Source organism: Megalobrama amblycephala, linkage group LG20 (assembly GCF_018812025.1).
Source record: "Megalobrama amblycephala isolate DHTTF-2021 linkage group LG20, ASM1881202v1, whole genome shotgun sequence".
Classification (NCBI taxonomy): domain Eukaryota; kingdom Metazoa; phylum Chordata; class Actinopteri; order Cypriniformes; family Xenocyprididae; genus Megalobrama; species Megalobrama amblycephala.
In genome coordinates this window covers 22,347,391-22,367,335 of record NC_063063.1, presented here as the reverse complement: position 1 = coordinate 22,367,335, position 19,945 = coordinate 22,347,391, and the positions used below count along the sequence as shown (strand labels likewise).

Below are 19,945 nucleotides of genomic sequence, written 5' to 3'. Positions count from 1 at the left end.
CTTGCATTTGCGATTTTGTGTAACTTTGTCACAATGTAACTTTATTTCTTCAACTTTATCTAACATTTTCTATCTTACTTTTTACTCCCAGACAGAAATGGGCTTCCAAAAGAACTACTGCTGTCATACACTGCCAGAAAACATTATGCATCAGGTACTATTTGTTTTAGACCTCACTCTGGGGGTCAACTCAACAGATGAGTAAATAAGAAAGAGAGAGACAAGAGTGTGTCTTCAGTCAAGAAGTCCTCTGTGTTTCTGTCTCTGTGTCAGTTCTGGCGCTGCTAACATCATCCAAGTCATTAGATTGAATGGTGATGTTGACTGAACAGGATCAGTAGTGGTGTGTGAGGGAGTTCTCGATGTTGGATGTATGTCTTTAACGTCATGTGAATATACAACTGTACATGCTTGTTTAATAGGATTCACAGTCTGTTGTAATGATAACAGTTCACTCATATCTTGGTCCTCAGCCTCAAGCAAGGACTCAAAACATCCCCCACTGTCTTCCAGATCCAGTTCGGATGTGTCTTTCCTTGGTTTTGGCCCGATGACCTTGACGATGTGAAACAGTTCATCAGCAGGTAAGGTGATTAAAGGTGCCCTAGATTCAAAAATTGAATTTACCTCGGCATAGTTAAATAACAAGAGTTCAGTACATGGAAAAGACATACAGTGAGTCTCAAACTCCATTGTTTTCTCCTTCTTATATAAATCTCATTTGTTTAAAAGACCTCCGAAAAACAGGCGAATCTCAACATAACACCGACTGTTACGTAACAGTCGGGGTGTACGCCCCCAATATTTGCATATGCCAGCCCATGTTCCCAACATTATGAAAGGCATTAGACAAGGGCAGAACGTCTGGATGTGCACAGCTGAATCAACAGACTAGGTAACCAAGCAAGAACAATAGCAAAAAATGGCAGATGGAGCAATAATAACTGACATGATCCATTATAACATGATATTTTTAGTGATATTTGTGAATTGTCTTTCTAAATGTTTCGTTAGCATGTTGCTAATGTACTGTTAAATGTGGTTAAAGTTACCATCGTTTCTTACTGTATTCACGGAGACAAGAGCTGTCGCTATTTTCATTTTTAAACACTTGCATTCTGTATAATTCATAAACACCACTTCATTCTTTATAAATCTCTCCAACAGTGTAGCATTAGCCGTTAGCCACGGAGCACAGCCTCAAACTCATTCAGAATCAATGTAAACATCAAAATAAACACTGTACTTATGCGATTAGACATGCTGCATGACGAACACTTTGTAAAGATCCATTTTGAGGGTTATATTAGCTCTTTGAACTTTTTTTATGTTATGTACGTGGAGCACGAGATTTAAAGGGCCACACACCCTGAATCGGCTCATTTCTAATTATGCCCCAAAATAGGCAGTTAAAAAAATGAATTAAAAAAAATCTATGGGGTATTTTGAGCTGAAACTTCACAGACACATTCTGGGGACACCTTAGACTTATATTACATCTTTTTAAAAAAAGTTCTATGGCACCTTTAAGTCTTTCTTGATGTCCCACACCAGCCACTTCCTAGCACAATCTGCCATGATGTCAGTCTCTGCCATCCCTCTAGACCCTCAACCCTTTACGGACACACAGTCGCCATTGGCTAGTAAATTTTTTATTTTACTCACCAGACATTTTAAATGGAATGCAAGAACAATGAAAACGGAAAAAAATTCTACATAAATATAATATAATATATAAATCTATATAATATATAAATCAAACACTATTAAAGTCAAGTAAACAGTCTGTAACAAAATATGGTAAAATAATCAAACTACAAGAAATAGCAAAATAAACACAATAGAAAAGATGCCAAATAAATAAACAGTGCTTTTCAGGTAGATCTAACAGTTAGATGTAGGTTAGTTACAGAAATTGAATAAAGTAATCAAATGTAAAATAGCACTGCATAGTAGTCTTCACTGTATAAATTAAATATAGATTAATTCTCATAAAAGTTACAAAAGTTATTCCGTCTAGATATTTTTTGAATTGCATTGAATCTGTTGTTTGATTAACATTAAAAACAAAGACAGCAGCAGGAATATTAGGCTACTGTCACTTTAAGACTAATGCACGGATCCAATATACTGTTACACATGCGTTTACTTTCTCAACTGTCGACATTCACTTTACATAACCGACTATCTTTACTAGGATACTGGCCAAGGTGGGCATTTTGACATAATTTTGTGTGAAATTGTCCGTTCAAGCCCAAGACGTGAAAGAGAAATCAATTCCACACAGTATTTGTGTGCTGTCAGATGCGGCTTTCTGGGCGCGCTCTCTGGATGTGGGCAGCAGCTGCCGGCCTCTAGCTCCACCGCCGCCTGGTTCCAACGGTTCTGAGATGCTTGGATCAGTCTCCTTGTGCCACGTGGAGCTGATCCCGGACGAGCCCCCACAAATGTGTTGCAGACCTCACTCTGGGGGTCAACTCAACAGATGAGAATGTGTCTTAGCAATAAATGAGTGAGAGAGAGGGACAAGAGTTAGTGGTTATATACATACATGTGAATAAATAGACATATGTTGATAAAAATGAAATATATACAAATAATGTTTTTTTTTTGTGACCCCAACCAAATGTATGGTGATCACATATTTGTAACTAAAATGTTCTCTTTTTTGTCAAGTATGTGTTTACCCTTAAAGGCAGGTCATCGTGCATTATAAGTGGCTTCCAATGTGTCAAATGCAAAAAGTTTGCACAGTTCAGCTGGAGCATGTTTAAAGAGTCACACTGGTTTCTCCTCCTGTCAGTATGCCTCATCACCTGGCCTGGACTAAAATAGCACCACGGTATTTATAGTTTCTTAAAAGCTGCCATGTGCACAAAGTGATTTAGACAATTTAGAGAGTTCCTTTTGAGCAGACGGAAAATGAGAAGAGACAGGAGGTCTTTAAAGCTGGGACAAAAAAAGGGAGGAAAAAAACACATTCTAGTGGTGAAAAAACACATTTGTGTTACATGACAGCATCCCGGCTGATCTTTTTTAAACACGGTAGTAGTATATATTTAGTTTTGCACATGGTGTACAGGTGCAAAAGACATCATGTTTAAAATACGTCAGCAATCAAAGAACCAGAAGCTGTGTGTAGTTTATAGCACTGATTTAAGAAGTATATTATTAGTAGTCTACTTCAACTGAAACACCAGGGTTCTGCCATTTAAGGCTGTCATGAATGCGAAAACCAGTATGATTTTCTCCTGGATTATGGGTTACAGTAGAGATTAGATATGTGGAAGTCTCCTCACTGGTGGAAAGTTTAATTTGCAGTGTCAGGAGAGCAAAACTCAATTAGATTTTTTCTTAACTAATGAAATTAAACCAAATCATAATCTTAAAATTAACTTTCCGCTTCCATCTTTCAACTAATTTAAAGTTTAAAATGATCCTTTTCCATTTGGACATTATGTTCTTTAGAAAAAACACAGACACATTTTTTTTTTTTTTTTTTTTTGGTATGTGATCTTTCCTTGCTACCTACCCAAGCAGCAAGTCCCTTGCAGTTATATTTCTAAAGATATATCTCTTCCGTGACCAATAGATTGAATCTTTTTAATATACTAACTCTTAAGAAGGAAAGGAAAAAGTTTATTTAACTATTTCTCACTTTCATCTATGTTCTTTTCTCCTTAGGGTGAATTGCTTATGTTTTATTCCTCATCTGTAAGTCTTTTGTAAAAGTGTCTGCTAAAGAAATCAATATAAATATCCACATACATGTATCCAAACACACACGTTTCCATGTTTTATGGGGACATTTGTAGACATAATGATTTTATACTGTGCAAACTTTCCGTAGACATAATGATTTTTATACTGTACAAACATTCCGTAGACATAATGATTTTTATACTGTACAAACTGTATATATTCTATCCCCTCACCCTAACCCTACCCCTAAGCCTACACTGTCAAAAACATATTTTCATGATTTGTTATCACAGCATTTTTTTTACATAACTTTTTTACAAACTTACATAATTAATGTGGTTCAGATAACATAATATTTTGAGTTTCTGTTGATTAAACCAATCGCTCAAATTTTTAATTTCAATGAACTCAAAATTTTAAGGCAACCAGGTAACTTACTTTTTAAGTTAAACCAACAATTCTTTTTACAGTGTACCCATCACAAAAAAAACTTTTGTTAGTTTTTTTTTTTGTAAAAAAAGGAGAAGTTTGAGTGCAATAAATTCAGATAACTACTACAGATGCCATTTTCAGCAAACATAAAGAAAGATCACATAAGTACAAAAAGTCGTTAGTAAAAAAGTGATTTTTGCTAAATGGAAATAGGACAAATGGTGTAAAAAGTCCACACATTGCATTTAAATGAACACGCATTTTGATCGGTAACGACAGTCATACGTCATTTCATTTTTACGCCAGCTAGAGGGCGCATGACTTTAAAATGTAAATATAGGTCGTAATAAGGTGTAAATATTATTGCAATTTAAAATAACTGTTTTCTATTTTAATTTATTTTAAAATGTAATTTATTGTGATAGCAAAGTTGAATTTTCAGCGGCAATTATTACAGTCTTCAATGTCACATGATCCTACAAAAACCATTCTAATATGCTGATTTGGTGCTTAAGAAACTTTTCTTTTTATATCATGGTCTGTCTGAATACTTTGTTCTGATTGGCTGGAAGGCATGTATTAAAACCGCTACCGAATCGCTACATTATATTAATCGGCAACGAGGGGGGAACGTCGCTGTTTTTGAAATAAATAAACTCACAGCTTCGTTGTTAGAAGAGAGAGAGAGAGTCGCTGTCCCATACTTACCCCAAACTTTAGAATAGTAGAGTGTACTATATGAATATATATCATTTATATTATTATATTTTAATATAAAATCCGCATTGTCCCCAATAAAAGCTTGATAAACATATAATGTCTTTATAAAAATCTAGAAAGGTTTTGGTAAAGGTAGGTTTAGGATTAGGGAATAGAAAATGTCATTTGCTTAGTATTAAAACAAATAATATGGACAAACAAACATTTGTGTGGAGAACGTGGATAGATTTGGTAATAGCTGTCTGACAAAACTGCATTCACAATAACCTTAGATCTGAAGGACAGGCAAGGTTGAAGGATGTGGAGGGACAATTGGAAGTGTCAGAGACAGAGAGAGAGAATCAACAGGACAAGGAAACTTCTCTGAACGACAGGAAAGCTTGAAATGAAAGAGCATTTAAATTACAGCAGAAGGATAATGGCAAAGACGGTGGGAAAGACAGATTGAAGCAGGAGTAATAGAGGTAGAGAGAACAAACAAGACAGGACAGGGAAGAAAAGAACAGACATGGTGAAAAGGGACTTAGGATAGAGAGAGAGATAGAGAGAGAGAGAGAATAAAAGCATGAGAGAATGAGGAGGGGGGGAGGCAGGATAAATCTGTACAGCATCATGATTAGGTATCAGAAGCTTGTTCTGTGGTCTGGAGAGCAGAAGGCAGATCACATCAAACAGATGAGACGCTCACCACATCTGCTCTACAAACTGGACAAACATCATTTGTGAATGTGTATTTATTCTGGATTGCTTTCATGCTTTTCTCAGCCAACACTACAAGAGCTGCAAACTTTTTGGAAACCGGACTAAATCCAAAAGCGGCACCTGCGGATATAAAAGATTCTGAAGATAAGCAACACATTTTGACTAATTAAGAAGCATCTTCATGGACTTCCTTCTCAAAATCAGCAGACTACAACTCCAGAGACGGAAAAGGTCACATACACAGCTCCAATCTTTCATTCGAATCTATTTTAATCAGCTGTGCTCTCTTCCCAGCATCCTTCTCATTTCATCATGATTATTCCCCAAGGTTGGAGAACTAGGTTGATCGCAATGGAGCGGGCGGAGGCTATGGATGAGCGGTTTGATTGAGGATGAAGGGTTAGTCCATGCCAAAAACTCTCTTTTTTTTTGGACTGACGCACTTTTAAACTTACTTTTTCAGCTTCCAGTTCACACGCTACAGGCATATCGCAACTTTAGGCACAGGTAAACAAGATCCGTGTGAGATTTATTCAAGAGTTATAGAGTAAGACACCACCTCTCGCATTCGCACGCCAATCCGTGAGCTCAGGGAGTCACCGCCACGCGTCTCCCCACCTGCTCTCGCACCTTTCCTCAGTCAGAGATCACAACTGCGACTCTCCAGCTGTCTCTCGTCGGCGTCACGAGCCGGCGAAGCTGCTAACAGCTGTTTCTCCTCTTTTTTTGGACACTTGTCTGTCTGTTTCTCGCTAATTCCCTCCATCTCTTTCCTCACCGTGTCAGTGTCACCATCTTCAGTTTGACCCTCTTTGCCAGGAAGAGCGAGAGGGAGAGGGAGAGAAATGCCATCACCACAGCAGGGTCTTCAGCTGCCACACAAGTAGACTCACACAAGTGTTGAGAGAAGGAGAGAGAGACAGTGCGAAAGATAGAAAAGGCCAAAAGGAGGTGAGAGGAAGCAAAGGCGAGAAGAGGAAACAAGAGGAGGCGGAGACGCACAGCTGAAGAATGTACAGCTTGGGGTCGGGCTCGGATGCATCCAGACGGCACAGGTAAGAAAACTCCCTTTCATTCAGTCCACTGTTGACAGCTAATATACAGCTCCGCTCAACCTTTGTGCATGTGTCCATGAAGAGCGGCTTTCCATCTCTGGGTTTTGAGTGCGTGGCAGGGGAAATGCCTGCGGGGCTAAACCTGCTATAGTTAACAGGTGGAGCGCCGCTCTTTCTCGTGGCTGCTCGCTCGCCGGAGTGCAGAAACAGTCCTCGAAAGCGTAACCGGCAGAGTGAATGAGAGTCTGGAGACCTGAATGCTTTCTGACACACATACCTTCACTGGCACTGGGAATGTCAGAGGCGTGCGTATGTCAGCTCACGGTCTGTGTCAGTGACGCTGGACTTGTTTACACACAATTAAAATGGGAGAAAGAGGGAAACTGGGTCATTCATGACAAATTGGGTTAAAAAACACCTGTTTTTAATCTTAAACTCTTTAAATTTGTAGTAAAATTATAGCAAAGGCGAGTCGAAGGCTTTTTTTTAAAACTCAGTAATCATATTTACATATTATAGATATGGTAAACATATATGCTACACTCTAAAAAATGCTGGGTTAAAAACAACCCAAGTTGGATTGAAAATGGACAAACCCAGCAATTGGGTTGTTTTAACCCAGCGGTAGGGTTAAATGTTTGCCCAACCTGCTGGGTAGTTTTATTTAACTCAACTATTGTTTAAAAATTACTGTATTGCTTAATTAAAATTAACCCAAAGTATGTTGGAAATGAACAATTATTAATGTTCAATGAATAATTATTAAACAATAAACATTTATTAAATTGCTTATTAATACATTTATATTAATAAACTATTCAACTATTAAATTTATATTAATAAAATATTAAAGCTTATTAATAAACATTCACCTTTTGTCTATTATTGTTGCCTCTAATTGCAACTGGTTTTTAATTACCCAACTATTTTGGGTTCATTTTAAGCTAGCCATATAGCAATTTTTAAACAATAGTTGGTTTAAATAAAACTACCCAGCAGGTTGGGCAAACATTTAACCCAACTGCTGGGTTAAAACAACCCAATCGCTGGGTTTGTCCATTTTCAACCCAACTTGGGTTGTTTTTAACCCAGCATTTTTTAGAGTGTAACAATTAACTGAAACTGATTAATGAAATAGTAAGTAGTTCAGTTGAATGTGGTAGTTCACTGTTAGCTACTATTTTCTTCATACCTCTCTAAGAACTACTATATAGGTTCATAATTAATGTGAATAATGTATTGTATGTATGTAATTAATTCTAAAGTTAACTCGCTTGTAATAACTCAAGTGTTACTACATCCTTCTAAAGGAATTACTAATTATTTAGAACAGTATTCTAAAGTGCAAAGCATGATAACTCCCTAGTAATGATGACCGAAGTCATTGTAAGCTTTTAAGGTTTTTGCAAGGTTTTGAATAGTAATGACTCAAATGTTACTTACTTCTAAAGTAATTACTAATTATTTGGAACAGTATTATAAAGTGAAGATCATGGTAACCCACTAGTAATGACTCAAGTGTTACCAAATCCATCAAGTGCTACCAAATGACCATCTGAAGGATTTGGTAGTATACTTGAGTCATTACTAGTGGGTTACCATGATCTTCACTTTAGAATTAATTATACATTATGCATCATTCACATTAATTATTAATCTGTACATAGTAGTTCTTAGCAGTCCTCTGGGAGGTATGAAAATAGTAGTTAATAATTAGCTAATAGTGAACTACCTCATTCAACTGAGCCGCTATTACTTAAATAGCAGTTACTAGAATGTTAATATTGCGGGTTACACTTTATTTTAAGGTGTATGTGTTACATTTAAGTGCTGAGTAATAATAATTAACTAACTACATGTACTTACTATAGGGTTAGGGTTAGGATGAGGGTTTGGTTTAGGGTTAATCGCATGTAAATGTATAGTTATTACAACAGTAACTACATGTAACGTGTAACAACGACACTGTAAAATAAAGTGTTACCATATTGCGTTAAATATTTGTTCCTGTGTAGTTATTTGTTAATAACTGAACAGTATTCTAAAGTATTACCAAATATATTGGAGACTTGAGATTGGCCAAGGTCAAAGAAAGGAAATTGATTTTCTGGCTGTCTTGATGTTTTTCTGATGATTTATTTTCCTCACAAATGGAATGTGACGTCCTGTAAAGTGTGTGTATGACAGTGACAAAACGAGGCTTACCGTTGACATATGTACAGTATGTGCGTATTTATTTATTCATACATTTCAATTTGTCGCCATAATGCAAAATAGATTAGAAGTGATAGAAAGTGAACGATAGAGTCAAAGTATGTACATTCATAAACATTCTGAGTCATTTATCACTCAAGTATCATCTGTTGGTGTGTGTGTGTGTGGTTTTGTCTCAAGAGAAAACGAGAGCCTACTCGAAAGGTCTGACATGTTATTGTGATTTATTTATTACAGACACTCCAGCCCCTCTTGGCATTCATAAGACTGACCCAGTGATTGTTGCCGAAAAGCACATCCGTTAATGTCCAATCACAACTGTTTGGAGTGTGACTAATACATCACTATTAGCATCCGTTTCTGTCTGTGCCGCCACACAGGTTACAAATGCTGGCACTGGTGAGGCTACCATCTGTATTTCAATGTCATAATCGTTTTTTTGTTTTATAGCAGACTCACTGAAACCTGTATGATTATGGCTGAACAGGTGAGATCACAGAGGTTTGAGAAAATCAGTGGATATGTGATACATGCAGATTTGAGAAACACTAATGTGTTCTCCGACCGTGACATTTCGAGCTCTCTAACCTTGGATCACTGTTAAAAATGTATACAGCATGCGTTGAATTTGAGTGGAATACTAAATAAGCATGTGATCTGTTTTTAAAAGAGTTGCTTTATGCAGTTTCAGTGAACCTGTGTAGCTTTATTTGTGACAAATTTAAGGTTTGTGTAGGCAAGATATGCAACTTAGCTGCTTCTTAAATACTTACCTCATAATGTTTGCTTGTGTGTGTGCGTCTGCGGTCCGTTGAGTTTGTCTCTTAGCGGTTGCTCACACGGTGGTTAAAGCAGCTGGTAACATCTGGACAGGAGGGATTCTGTCGTAACCTTTGTGGCTGCAGCTTAAAAGGGAAACTTGCCATGATCCCACTCTTCTCCTGTGTGATTGAAGACCAATACAATAGCAAGTGGCTTGTGTCCCACATTACAGAAAGCAGGCATATCACTCATCAAAATCCACATTGAGACTAGGAATTAGCTTTGTGTGAGTTAACATCACTGAAGTGAGAATGTGCTTGGTATCGTTGCTATAAATAGCAGCGATAGTGTAACTCCAAATGTAAATCAGCTTTAAACTTGCTAACACTCTGGTTTGTGGTGGAATTTTACCTCGGGGACACATACGTCAACAGAACACACATGATGCTAATTCGGTGCTAATATAACACACCATCTGGCTGCTGTGTATGACAATCCATGTATGTTTTACAGCTGTTTGATTGTCATTTTTGATGGTTGCAGATGTTAGTCTAACCAAAAATGCGATCAGTTCAGTGTGTAGTTGAAGCGAAGCCCACTCTACAACCATTTGAAGTTGTGCCATGATGGGACATAAACCTATATTTTTTGTACTCTACTGGATGAGAGCAGATTTTTTTGAATATTTTCAAATTATTTTTTTATGCAGGTGTTTTGCGGTGAGGAAACAAATAGTTCTGTTGTGTCCAAACGAATAGTTTTGATGCCCATTCTTGTTGTGGAGGTTGTTTAATATTTCTGTTCATTTGACTGCCATTGAAATTCCAGTTTGGTTTATTGTCTAAAGTGAATGGTGGATGTGAAGGTTGTAGATGTAAAATGTATTAAAAGCCATTGTGTTTTAATCAGCCTCACTCATCAGATGCCGCGTGGACAGCTGGCACCCACAGCTGGTGTTTTACTTTGAAAATATTTCTATCTGCGATTATCTACATGGAAGGTGCAGATTAAATTTTGCGATGAGACGTGTTTACGTGTAATGCTGTGAATCCAGGGAAGTGCCTTACAGTAACTCAGGCACCCCTGTGCGTTTATCACTATTATAAGTAATAGACATTCTGTCTTCATATTATTTCATAACTGAATGCTGGAAACTTTTTGTTTATATTTACTCGAATGATATGAGTAGGACACCAATCCAATCCAGGGATGGCATAAAATAGAATGGATGACAGCTGTTTGTTGTCTGACATTGATGAACTCTTTCATTTTCTTTCTTTTGTTGATTTGTTTGAAATAAGAACACGTGCTCTTTCTGTGTGATGTGATTGTCCATGGGATCTATGGTCAAAGACATTTCAAAGTGTCCATTTTAAAAGAGATCTGAGGACTTGAAAAGGACATGAGAAGATCACATCAACAGCAGATCTAACAAACTCAAAACGGGAGTGCGAATATATTATCGTGCAGCAGCCTGACTCTGTGTGTGTGTGTGTGTGTGTGTGTGTGTGTTCCATTTGCTGTCATCAAAGCAAGGCTGCAGGTGTCTCACTGCTGTTCACAGTGTCACGTGCAGCAGGCCAACAAACACACACACACTCTGAAGACATCCAATATAGGGGTGTTTCTTCATCTATTGGCACTTATGTCCCAGGGGTTGATTGTTATTAAAACTTAAACATTTCAACTTTTTTCCCCTTTGTTATAAGGTCAAATTAAAAGTGTCTTGGAAACTTGTCACCAGGCATTCATTTATTTTTGCTACTTTACTTAACTGCCCGCCCCCTCTGTCCTAGACCTAGATTTTCTTTTCATATCTTAAAATATGAAACAATATTATAAAATATGAATTAGGGTGAATAAAATATAAAATATGAATTCAGGGTATTCAGGACACTTTTTGCCATTGAAATGACTTGGAAAAAGTGTCCCAATCAACCTGAATTCACCCATATTACATTTTAACAAAAAATAAAGATAATACATAAATAAAATAATGATTAACCAACGTTAAAAACAACCCAAGTTGGGTTAAATATGGACAAACCCAGTGATTGGGTCGTTTTTAACCCAACTAATGATTAAAAATGACTATATAGCTGGCTTAAATGAGCCCAAAAAAGGTTGGAAATTAAAAATCAGACACACAATTAATAGAGGCAACAATATAATCAAAAGGTGAACATTTAATAATAAGCAATTTAATAAATGTTTATTATTTAATTATTGTTTATTAAACATATTAATAAATGTTCATTTCCAACCTATTTTGGGTTCATTTTAGTTGAGCAATATAGTACATTTTAAACAATAGTTAAGTTAAAGAAACCTAACCAGCAGGTTGGTCAAACATTTAACCCGACTGCTGGGTCAAAACAACCCAATCGCTGGGTTTATCCATATTTAACCCAACTGCTGGGTCAAAACAACCCAATCACTAGGTTTATCCATATTTAACCCAACTGCTGGGTCAAAACAACCCAATTGCTGGGTTTATCCATATTTAACCCAACTGCTGGGTCAAAACAACCCAATTGCTGGGTTTATCCATATTTAACCCAACTTGTTTTTTTTTTAACCCATTTTTTTAGAGTGTAGTATCACTGAGATATTATTATAGTTTTTATTCATATTTTGAATTTAATTTTAATTTTAGTTAAAGTTGTTTTAATGTCTTTATAGATTTGATTAATTTTTACTTAATAATAATAAGCAATAATTTAATAATTTATTATTATTATTTTTTTTTACATTAATTAAACTAAAAAGCCTTAGCAACTAGCTGAAATAAATGTTTTTTAGTTAACATTTATTTAATAAAATGTTTTAGTTAACTACTGTATAATAACCCTGGATGAAATATGAAAGCAAAGAAAAACGAATGTAACTGTGAACAGAATATTTGTATTGTTTCCAGTCAAATTAAGTGTGAAAATATAATTTATTTAGGATACATAATATCGTTTAAATGTTTAAAATGTCCTTTACACCATAGAATGCTATTGCTATTAAACACAATACATAATTTGAGATGTGCTGGAATGCTCATGATATCAACTTTTGGACATGGTTAGTAGACAAATAAACTAGTGAGAGTTTTCAAAGTGTGTTTTAACAAACTCCACAAGACCAGAGGTGTCTAGTTGAAGAAACACCCTATAGACGTATATTTTTGAAATGTAAGACACTCTTTTTTTCACTCCTCTCTGTCATGTTCCCTGGAAACTCTCCCAGCTGTTGCTATGTTAACTCCACTGCTTGGGTAAGTGTGAGGATTTCGTTGAGTTACGAGCATACAAATATGCTCATTGATGCTTTGCCAGTATTGAGTGGAGTTTGAACGGTGTCTTTTTAATGAGGATTTTAAAAAAGCAGACAGAGAGGGAAAGAAAGAGAGAGGACAGAGACCATGACGGCTTTAACTCTTTCTGAGTGTCTGGGGTTTCTCATGGCAAGTCTTGTGTTTGGTTTTGTTGCTTTTGAAATTGGAATGCATATCTCCATCCTTACTTCACCATCTGTCTTCCACTTGTGCAGAAAGTCCCATATTGGGTGAGGAGTGCCACTAATGAAGTCGGTTGCAAAACAATGCAATACACATCATAAAAGAAAGTGATTCCTCACACATTCTTAACAAATTATATAGCCTTAACATAGCAATTAGGTTTATTAGCAGCCAGATGTTTTCATGGGAGCATTTTAAGGAACATGATAGCTATCACAATGTGAATGTTGCATTTATCATGCATAGTAATTACAGTCCATGGTCCAACAGCTAGCTCTGATAGTTTAATAGGCTGAAGTGTCACAGTCGTAAGATGGTGGCATGGATGGATGGGCCTAACCTTTAAGATTCTAATTCAAGTGCATCTCATCAGATTCTGGTTTAGTTTGCTGTTGAAAAGAAAGTCCTTGCTCTTTCTTACAAGCCAGTTTCATTTGTGTGTACTGTAACACACTTTGAAATGTAGCGGTAACCCAATGGTTAAAGTTCAGAACTGGCAGCCCAAAGGTTGCTGGTTCATTTCCAAGTAGCTGTGACCCAGAAACTGAGATCGCTATCATGCTCTATCACCATGGTTACTAGTAATGCACTTGACCCGAGGTCGCTCCAAGGGGCCCGTCCTTGAAATTACTAGACTTTAAGGTCTATACGGTCACTTTAAGATTAAGACGAACAACATATGCTATAGACGTGTTCGCTGTAAAGATATCAGTGGTTCACAAACTTGCAGTGGTGTGAAATGAAATCGTTAAACAAGCATTCATCAAGTTTTTTTTTTTCTCACTAAAGGTGAGCTTTCAATGACCTGCACCATCTGTGGGTTGAGAGATCAGGGACCGGCCCCTGTGAAGTGTTGAGAGCTGAGTTTAGATGTGATTCCCTGCTGGATTCATTGTAAACCTCCCACTCAGCCTGCTAATGGCCTGTTGTGTCACAAAGGCTCATGCACACTGTGATCAGAACACATGCAATCCGAGATTATGAGTGACAGAAATAGACATTCAGACCACGTGAGTGGTTTTTAAACACAGGATTACTATACATTAAAGCACACTTGTTCTTTATTTATGTTAAATGAGGCAATAATTTTGTATTGTGTGTATCTTATCAGTAAAATAAAATAGATTAAAATGAATCAATTAAAATTTAGCTTGTGAAACCACAAGAATTCAATTAAGATTAATCTAATAATTACGTGTAGGTACTGTGTTTACACATTGAGTTTGTGTAATTATTTATTGAGTTTGGATTTTGTGTGGATGACACTTATGGATATTATATGTGTGTCTGTGCATATAAATAACACTGGACAAAGGTAGATTTATGCAGCTGTGCTTTTTATTTGTCACTCTCGTTCACAACAATGCAATGCTGTGTCCTATTTTCATCTCACGACGAACGCACAGAAATCAATATTGCTGAATAATCACTGCTGCTTGTCGCTCATTTGAAAGTCACCCCATATAAAAATATAAATGTACACTGCGGTTCAAAAGTTTGGGGTTTGTACGATTTTTTAATGTTTTTGAAAGAAGTCTCTGCAGTTTTCTTATTAATACTGTATATTTTAAGTTTTACTTTATTCCTGTGATGCAAAGTTGAATTTTCAGGGTCATTACTCCAGTCTTCAGTGTCACATGATCCTTCAGAAATCATTCTGATATGCTTATTTGATGCTCAAGACACGTTTCTTATTATTATTATCAAAAGGGCTTGTCATTAACACCCACCAAATGTGAGCGGATTTCAGCAGTGGTGTGTGACGCAGTCACTCCTACTAGCCACTTTGGCAGGTTGAATTTTATATTAATATATACATTTTTCAATTGTAGTCTTTTGAATAGGCATCTGAAATAATAAACTAAGTGCAATGTAGTTAACAAAAATATTGATTTTTCGATACATATCACTGAAACACTTCCAATACTGATTTTCTGCAAAATAGATTACGTTACCAGCTGCGCTTTCTCGCTCTCTCATCTCTCCAACAGCGAGTTGACACACAAACCCATCTCCCCTTACTTACTTGTCTAATTACTTACTCATCTCATTTGCTCTGGATGAATATTTTTGGTGAAACAGGCTTTGAATTTTGGCATGGGATTGCATGTGTTGCTCATAATTTTACTCATTGCTGTAGATTTTGTATAAAGCCCATAAAGGCACCTCAGTACTAAACTGAGTTCTTTTTTGTTGCTTATTGTGCATAAACAGTCAAATACATACGGAAGAGGATTAGGGCCAAACAATAATAAAAAAATAAAACCATCTTGAGATTAAAGTTGTTAAATTTCGACAAAAAACTTGAGAAAAAAATTCGAGATAAAATGTTGTGAATAAACTCATTAAATTATGAGAAAAAACTCGTTAAATTTCAAGAAAAAAGTCTAGATAAAATGTTGAGAATAAAGTCATTAAATTATGAGAAAAAAGTCGTTAAATTACGAGAACAAATTCATTAAATTATGAGAAAAATTTTGTTAAATTTCGAGAAAAAAGTCTAGATAAAATGTTGAGAAAAAATCCGTTAAATTATGACAATAAAGTCATTAAATTACGAGAAAAAAGTTGTTAAATTATGAGAACAAATTCGTAATTTAACGAATTTATTCTCGTAATTTAACGACTTTTTCTCATAATTTAATGACTTTATTCTCAACATTTTATCTCGACTTTTTTCTCGAAATTTAACGAGTTTTAACGAGTTTTAACGAGTTTCTCGTAATTTAACGAGTTTATTCTCAACATTTTATCTCGACTTTTTTCTCGAAATTTAACGACATTTTTCTCATAATTTAACGAATTTATTCTCATAATATAACGACTTTTTTCTCGTAATTTAATGACTTTATTCTCAACATTTTCTTAACTTTTTTCTCAAAATTTAACGAGTTTTTTTCTCGTAATTTAACAAGTTTATTCTCAACATTTTATCTCGACTTTTTTCTTGAATTTTAACAAGTTTTTTCTCGTAATTAAACGAGTTTATTCTCAACATTTTATCTTGACTTTTTTCTCGAAATTTAACAAGTTTTTTCTTGTAATTTAACAAGTTTATTCTCAACATTTTATCTCGACTTTTTTCTCGAAATTTAACGAGTTTTTTCTCGAAATTTAACAATTTTAATCTCAAGATGGTTTTATTTTTTTATTATTGCTTGGCCCTAATCCTCTTCCGTAAATACACACAAAATAATGTCTAAATGCAGGTTTTGGAGAGTATTCTTAAGTGAACGTAAACAGTTGAGAAAGAAATCGCATGTGTAACAGTATAATGGATCTGTGCATCAGGTCTTAAAGTGACAGCAGCATAATATACCTACTGTCATATTATGAGATAATATTACAAATATATATATATATGGTGGTTTTTCACCATGGTATCGATGTCAAAATTGTGGCCAGTGAAAATGCTGAGTGGCTAGTAACTTTGGAAAACCACTAGCCACAGTGGCTGGTGAGCAAAAAAAACTTAATGTCAAGCCCTGATTATCAATGCTGAAAACAGTTGTGCTGCTTAATATTTTTGAGGAAACCATGATATATATATATATATATTGTTTTAATTATACCTAAATTATACACAAGTATGACATTTTACAAACTGGCAAATAATTTTGAAGTGTTTACTCTCTTTCTCTCTCTCTCAGGCTCTAGGAGGCTGAAATGGCCACTCCTCAAGGGTGTTGGGGTCCCTCTCTTCAACTCCTCTTCTTCTTTCATCTGTTACTCAATGTAGTGCCTCCCTGCCGGGGACGTCCATTCTTTGGTCCTCCCTCGGTCAACGTGGCTGTGGTTTTCAGTGGTTTGGCTCACCACAGTGAGATCAAAGGCCGTCTGAGTCCAGAAAACTTCCTAGACATGCCCCTGGAAGTGAACCCCATCACCGTGCTGGTGAATGACACTAACCCCAGGGCTTTACTCACACGTCTCTGTCAGACTATGGCAGCAGAGAGCCTCCACGGAGTGGTGTTTGAAGATGACGTGGACTCAGAAGCTGTGGCACAAATCTTAGACTTTATCTCCTCTCAGACGTCCATCCCCATCGTAGGCATCAGTGGAGGTTCTGCAGTTGTTATTCCACATAAAGTAAGTGTTTGAAAAGGTGGACGTGGTGAATCTTAGGGATCTGTCAGCTGAAAGGAAGAAGGTTTAATAAGAAATGGGAATTTTCTGAGATCACAATTCATTCAACACTACTAAGTTACTACAAAAGGATTGTCCTTGCAACTAGAAAAAAGTGCCTTTGGATCACCTAAAAATCTAAATTAATTTTTTTATTTAACTACAGAAAATTTTATTCACTGGGTCATATTCATTAAACACAAGCAGAGCAAATTTCTGTACAAATTATTCGTAAAGCTTTTTAAACATAAAACATACACAAAATGGTCACATTAAATTGAATGTGACCGAAAATAATTCATTAAACTTTTCTGCCGTAATTAAATTTTACAAGTAATGTCTGTGTGAATCGTTTGTAAAACTTTTTGTATATAAATTTTCACATTAAAATGAATGCTTTTATCAGAAATTATACAAATTATTTTACTTTGTGCTGAACACATTTCTATGTAAATCATTTGTAAAGCAGAATCATTCCTCGTTGCATTCTGACAGTTTACGCACCAAAAAATGAGAATGATTTACACCATGTAAAAACTTTTTGAATTAAAATGATCATATTGAACTGAATTGCACCAATTTGCCCCCAACACCGAAATGTGTTTGTTACACAGAAAAGCATAATGAAAATGTAATTAAATGCAGTAATTATATGTACAAAATCAATGTGCGTCCCAGCATAACACTTAAGGTTCAATAACATTCAATAACATCATTCATAAACAAGAAATTTATTAGAATTACAACAATGCAACAGAATCCCCTGTGCTTCACTCAGAGTACAGTTAAAACTCAGCACGAAAGAAAAACTTCATATATTTATTTCAAATATCAAATCACGATTTAATCAGGGGTATCTGTGAAGTCATTTCAGGAACGCTGTTCTCACAGCTCTTATTAGACACAGCGAGTCTAAAATAACTGCTGCGAGGTCGACAAACGTTAGCATGTGCATGTGGTTTGTGTGTGTATTTAGAGCCCCCTGCACTGCATGCTATTGAACAGCTGTGTGGAAAAGTGATTTTGTGAGGTGTGAAAATCAATATGTGTTATGATGTATAACCAGCACCCAACAGTTGTGTCCCATTTTCCACTGATTACTGAGGTCTGGATACTTCTGAATAACATCAAGAAATGACATAAAATTACAGCTGTTCAATGCACATTTTAAGGCAACTGCGTATAAGACTTTCATGACTGTAATTTTACATACAGCGTGCAAAGGTACATTTATTGAGCATCTAATGGCAGCTTAAACTCTGTTTGAATGAAGTAAAAATTACAGTCTTGTCTATTGGAAAAGTTTAAGGAAAAAACACAAACAGAATTTTTGGGTTTTCACTTTTGAAAAACCTTCATCTTTGGCTTTGGCTTAACTAATCCTTTAATTTTGAAAAAGCATTACTAAAGGCATGTGCAGTTGTGTCGCTTTTTCTCTATTAGTGCAAGCTGTGTGGATTTTGCAGCATCTGATATCTGAAATCCACAAAAGAAAAAAGTACACTTTTTAGACAGTTAAACAATCATTATGCATTTAGACTGGCAAAAGATGTATATCTTTAAATGAGAATCACAATAGCCCTTGATTTAATGGGACAGATGAGTATCTTCAATACCAGCTAGAGAGTGGATGACTCCTTCCTGCCCAGCTGTCATTTTCAAATGCCTTTCAGACTTTCAGCACGGTATGCAGAAAAAAAGGATGATAAGATGTATAAAGTGGAACAGAAAGCCAAAAATATGCTTTTGTCTCCAATGTCAGATAATTGTGTAAGAACTGGATTAAAATGAAGCATTCTGGTAGGGAATAATTTATCAGGAGTTTAACCATAGAGCATGAAATATAAATATCCTGAATAATTTGCCAAATCTTTTGAACAGCCCAATGACCATGTTCCTATTTTTATTAAAGAGCACCGAGGGAAAACCTAAAAAGAATCTCTTGCATCCTTCATATTTATCATTTCCAAATCTCATTCATATAATGAAGTTTTAATATTTCAGACAGCACACTATAATACAAAAATGGATTAATTCTGACTTAGACTTCAAAGTAAGGGTTACATATTAGATATATGTAACATATTAAATATCAGTCAAATTAGAAAAACTGCCACAAAGAAATATTTGCATAAAGCTATAAACCATATTTCATACCACATTACCAGATTGTGGATTAGGCATTTAATCTCCTTTGAGAAATACTTGCATATCATATCATATAAATTTGATGCGATTACACATTTCCCTTTGTATAGACATGCGGTGGGCGGAGGCAGAGATATGCAACATCCTGTTGTACTTTGTTTGAATCTGGTCATGCTACAGCAAGACAAACCAATGTATATTGCACATATAAATCCCATGCAATTGAATAAGCTGTTGCTAGCTTGATGGATTTGACTGGAGGTCACAAACATCTGGTATGGGATTTTTTCATGAATTCCCAGGAGCATGGGACACTGTCAATGGCCAAGTGCCTTCAAAATAAATAAAGTGAGCTTAAAATATCACTTTTGCACTAGATGTTACAATCGGGGCTGAGCTTCCCTTTTTGTAAGTGGGTGCCAGCTCCAGACAGTGGATAAAGCCTGTATGGCCTGAAATTTAATGTATTCATTTATTTCAATTTTTTTCACAGAAAATATTAAAGGGATAGTTCACCCAAAAATGAAAATTTGATGTTTATCTGCTTACCCCCAGTGCATCCAAGATGTAGGTGACTTTG

General features: G+C 35.8%; 1 protein-coding gene across 1 annotated transcript in view; it reads left to right on the top strand.

Moving 5' to 3' along the window:
• The window catches only part of grin2cb (glutamate receptor, ionotropic, N-methyl D-aspartate 2Cb), a 64,155-nt gene that overhangs the window by 9,197 nt on the left and 35,013 nt on the right, over nucleotides 1-19,945 (top strand). Inside the window, 3 exon segments of the mRNA XM_048170860.1 lie at nucleotides 92-154; nucleotides 514-584; nucleotides 16,743-17,181. Of these exon segments, the coding sequence (XP_048026817.1) occupies nucleotides 16,759-17,181 (423 nt within the window). The 5' untranslated portion in view covers nucleotides 92-154; nucleotides 514-584; nucleotides 16,743-16,758.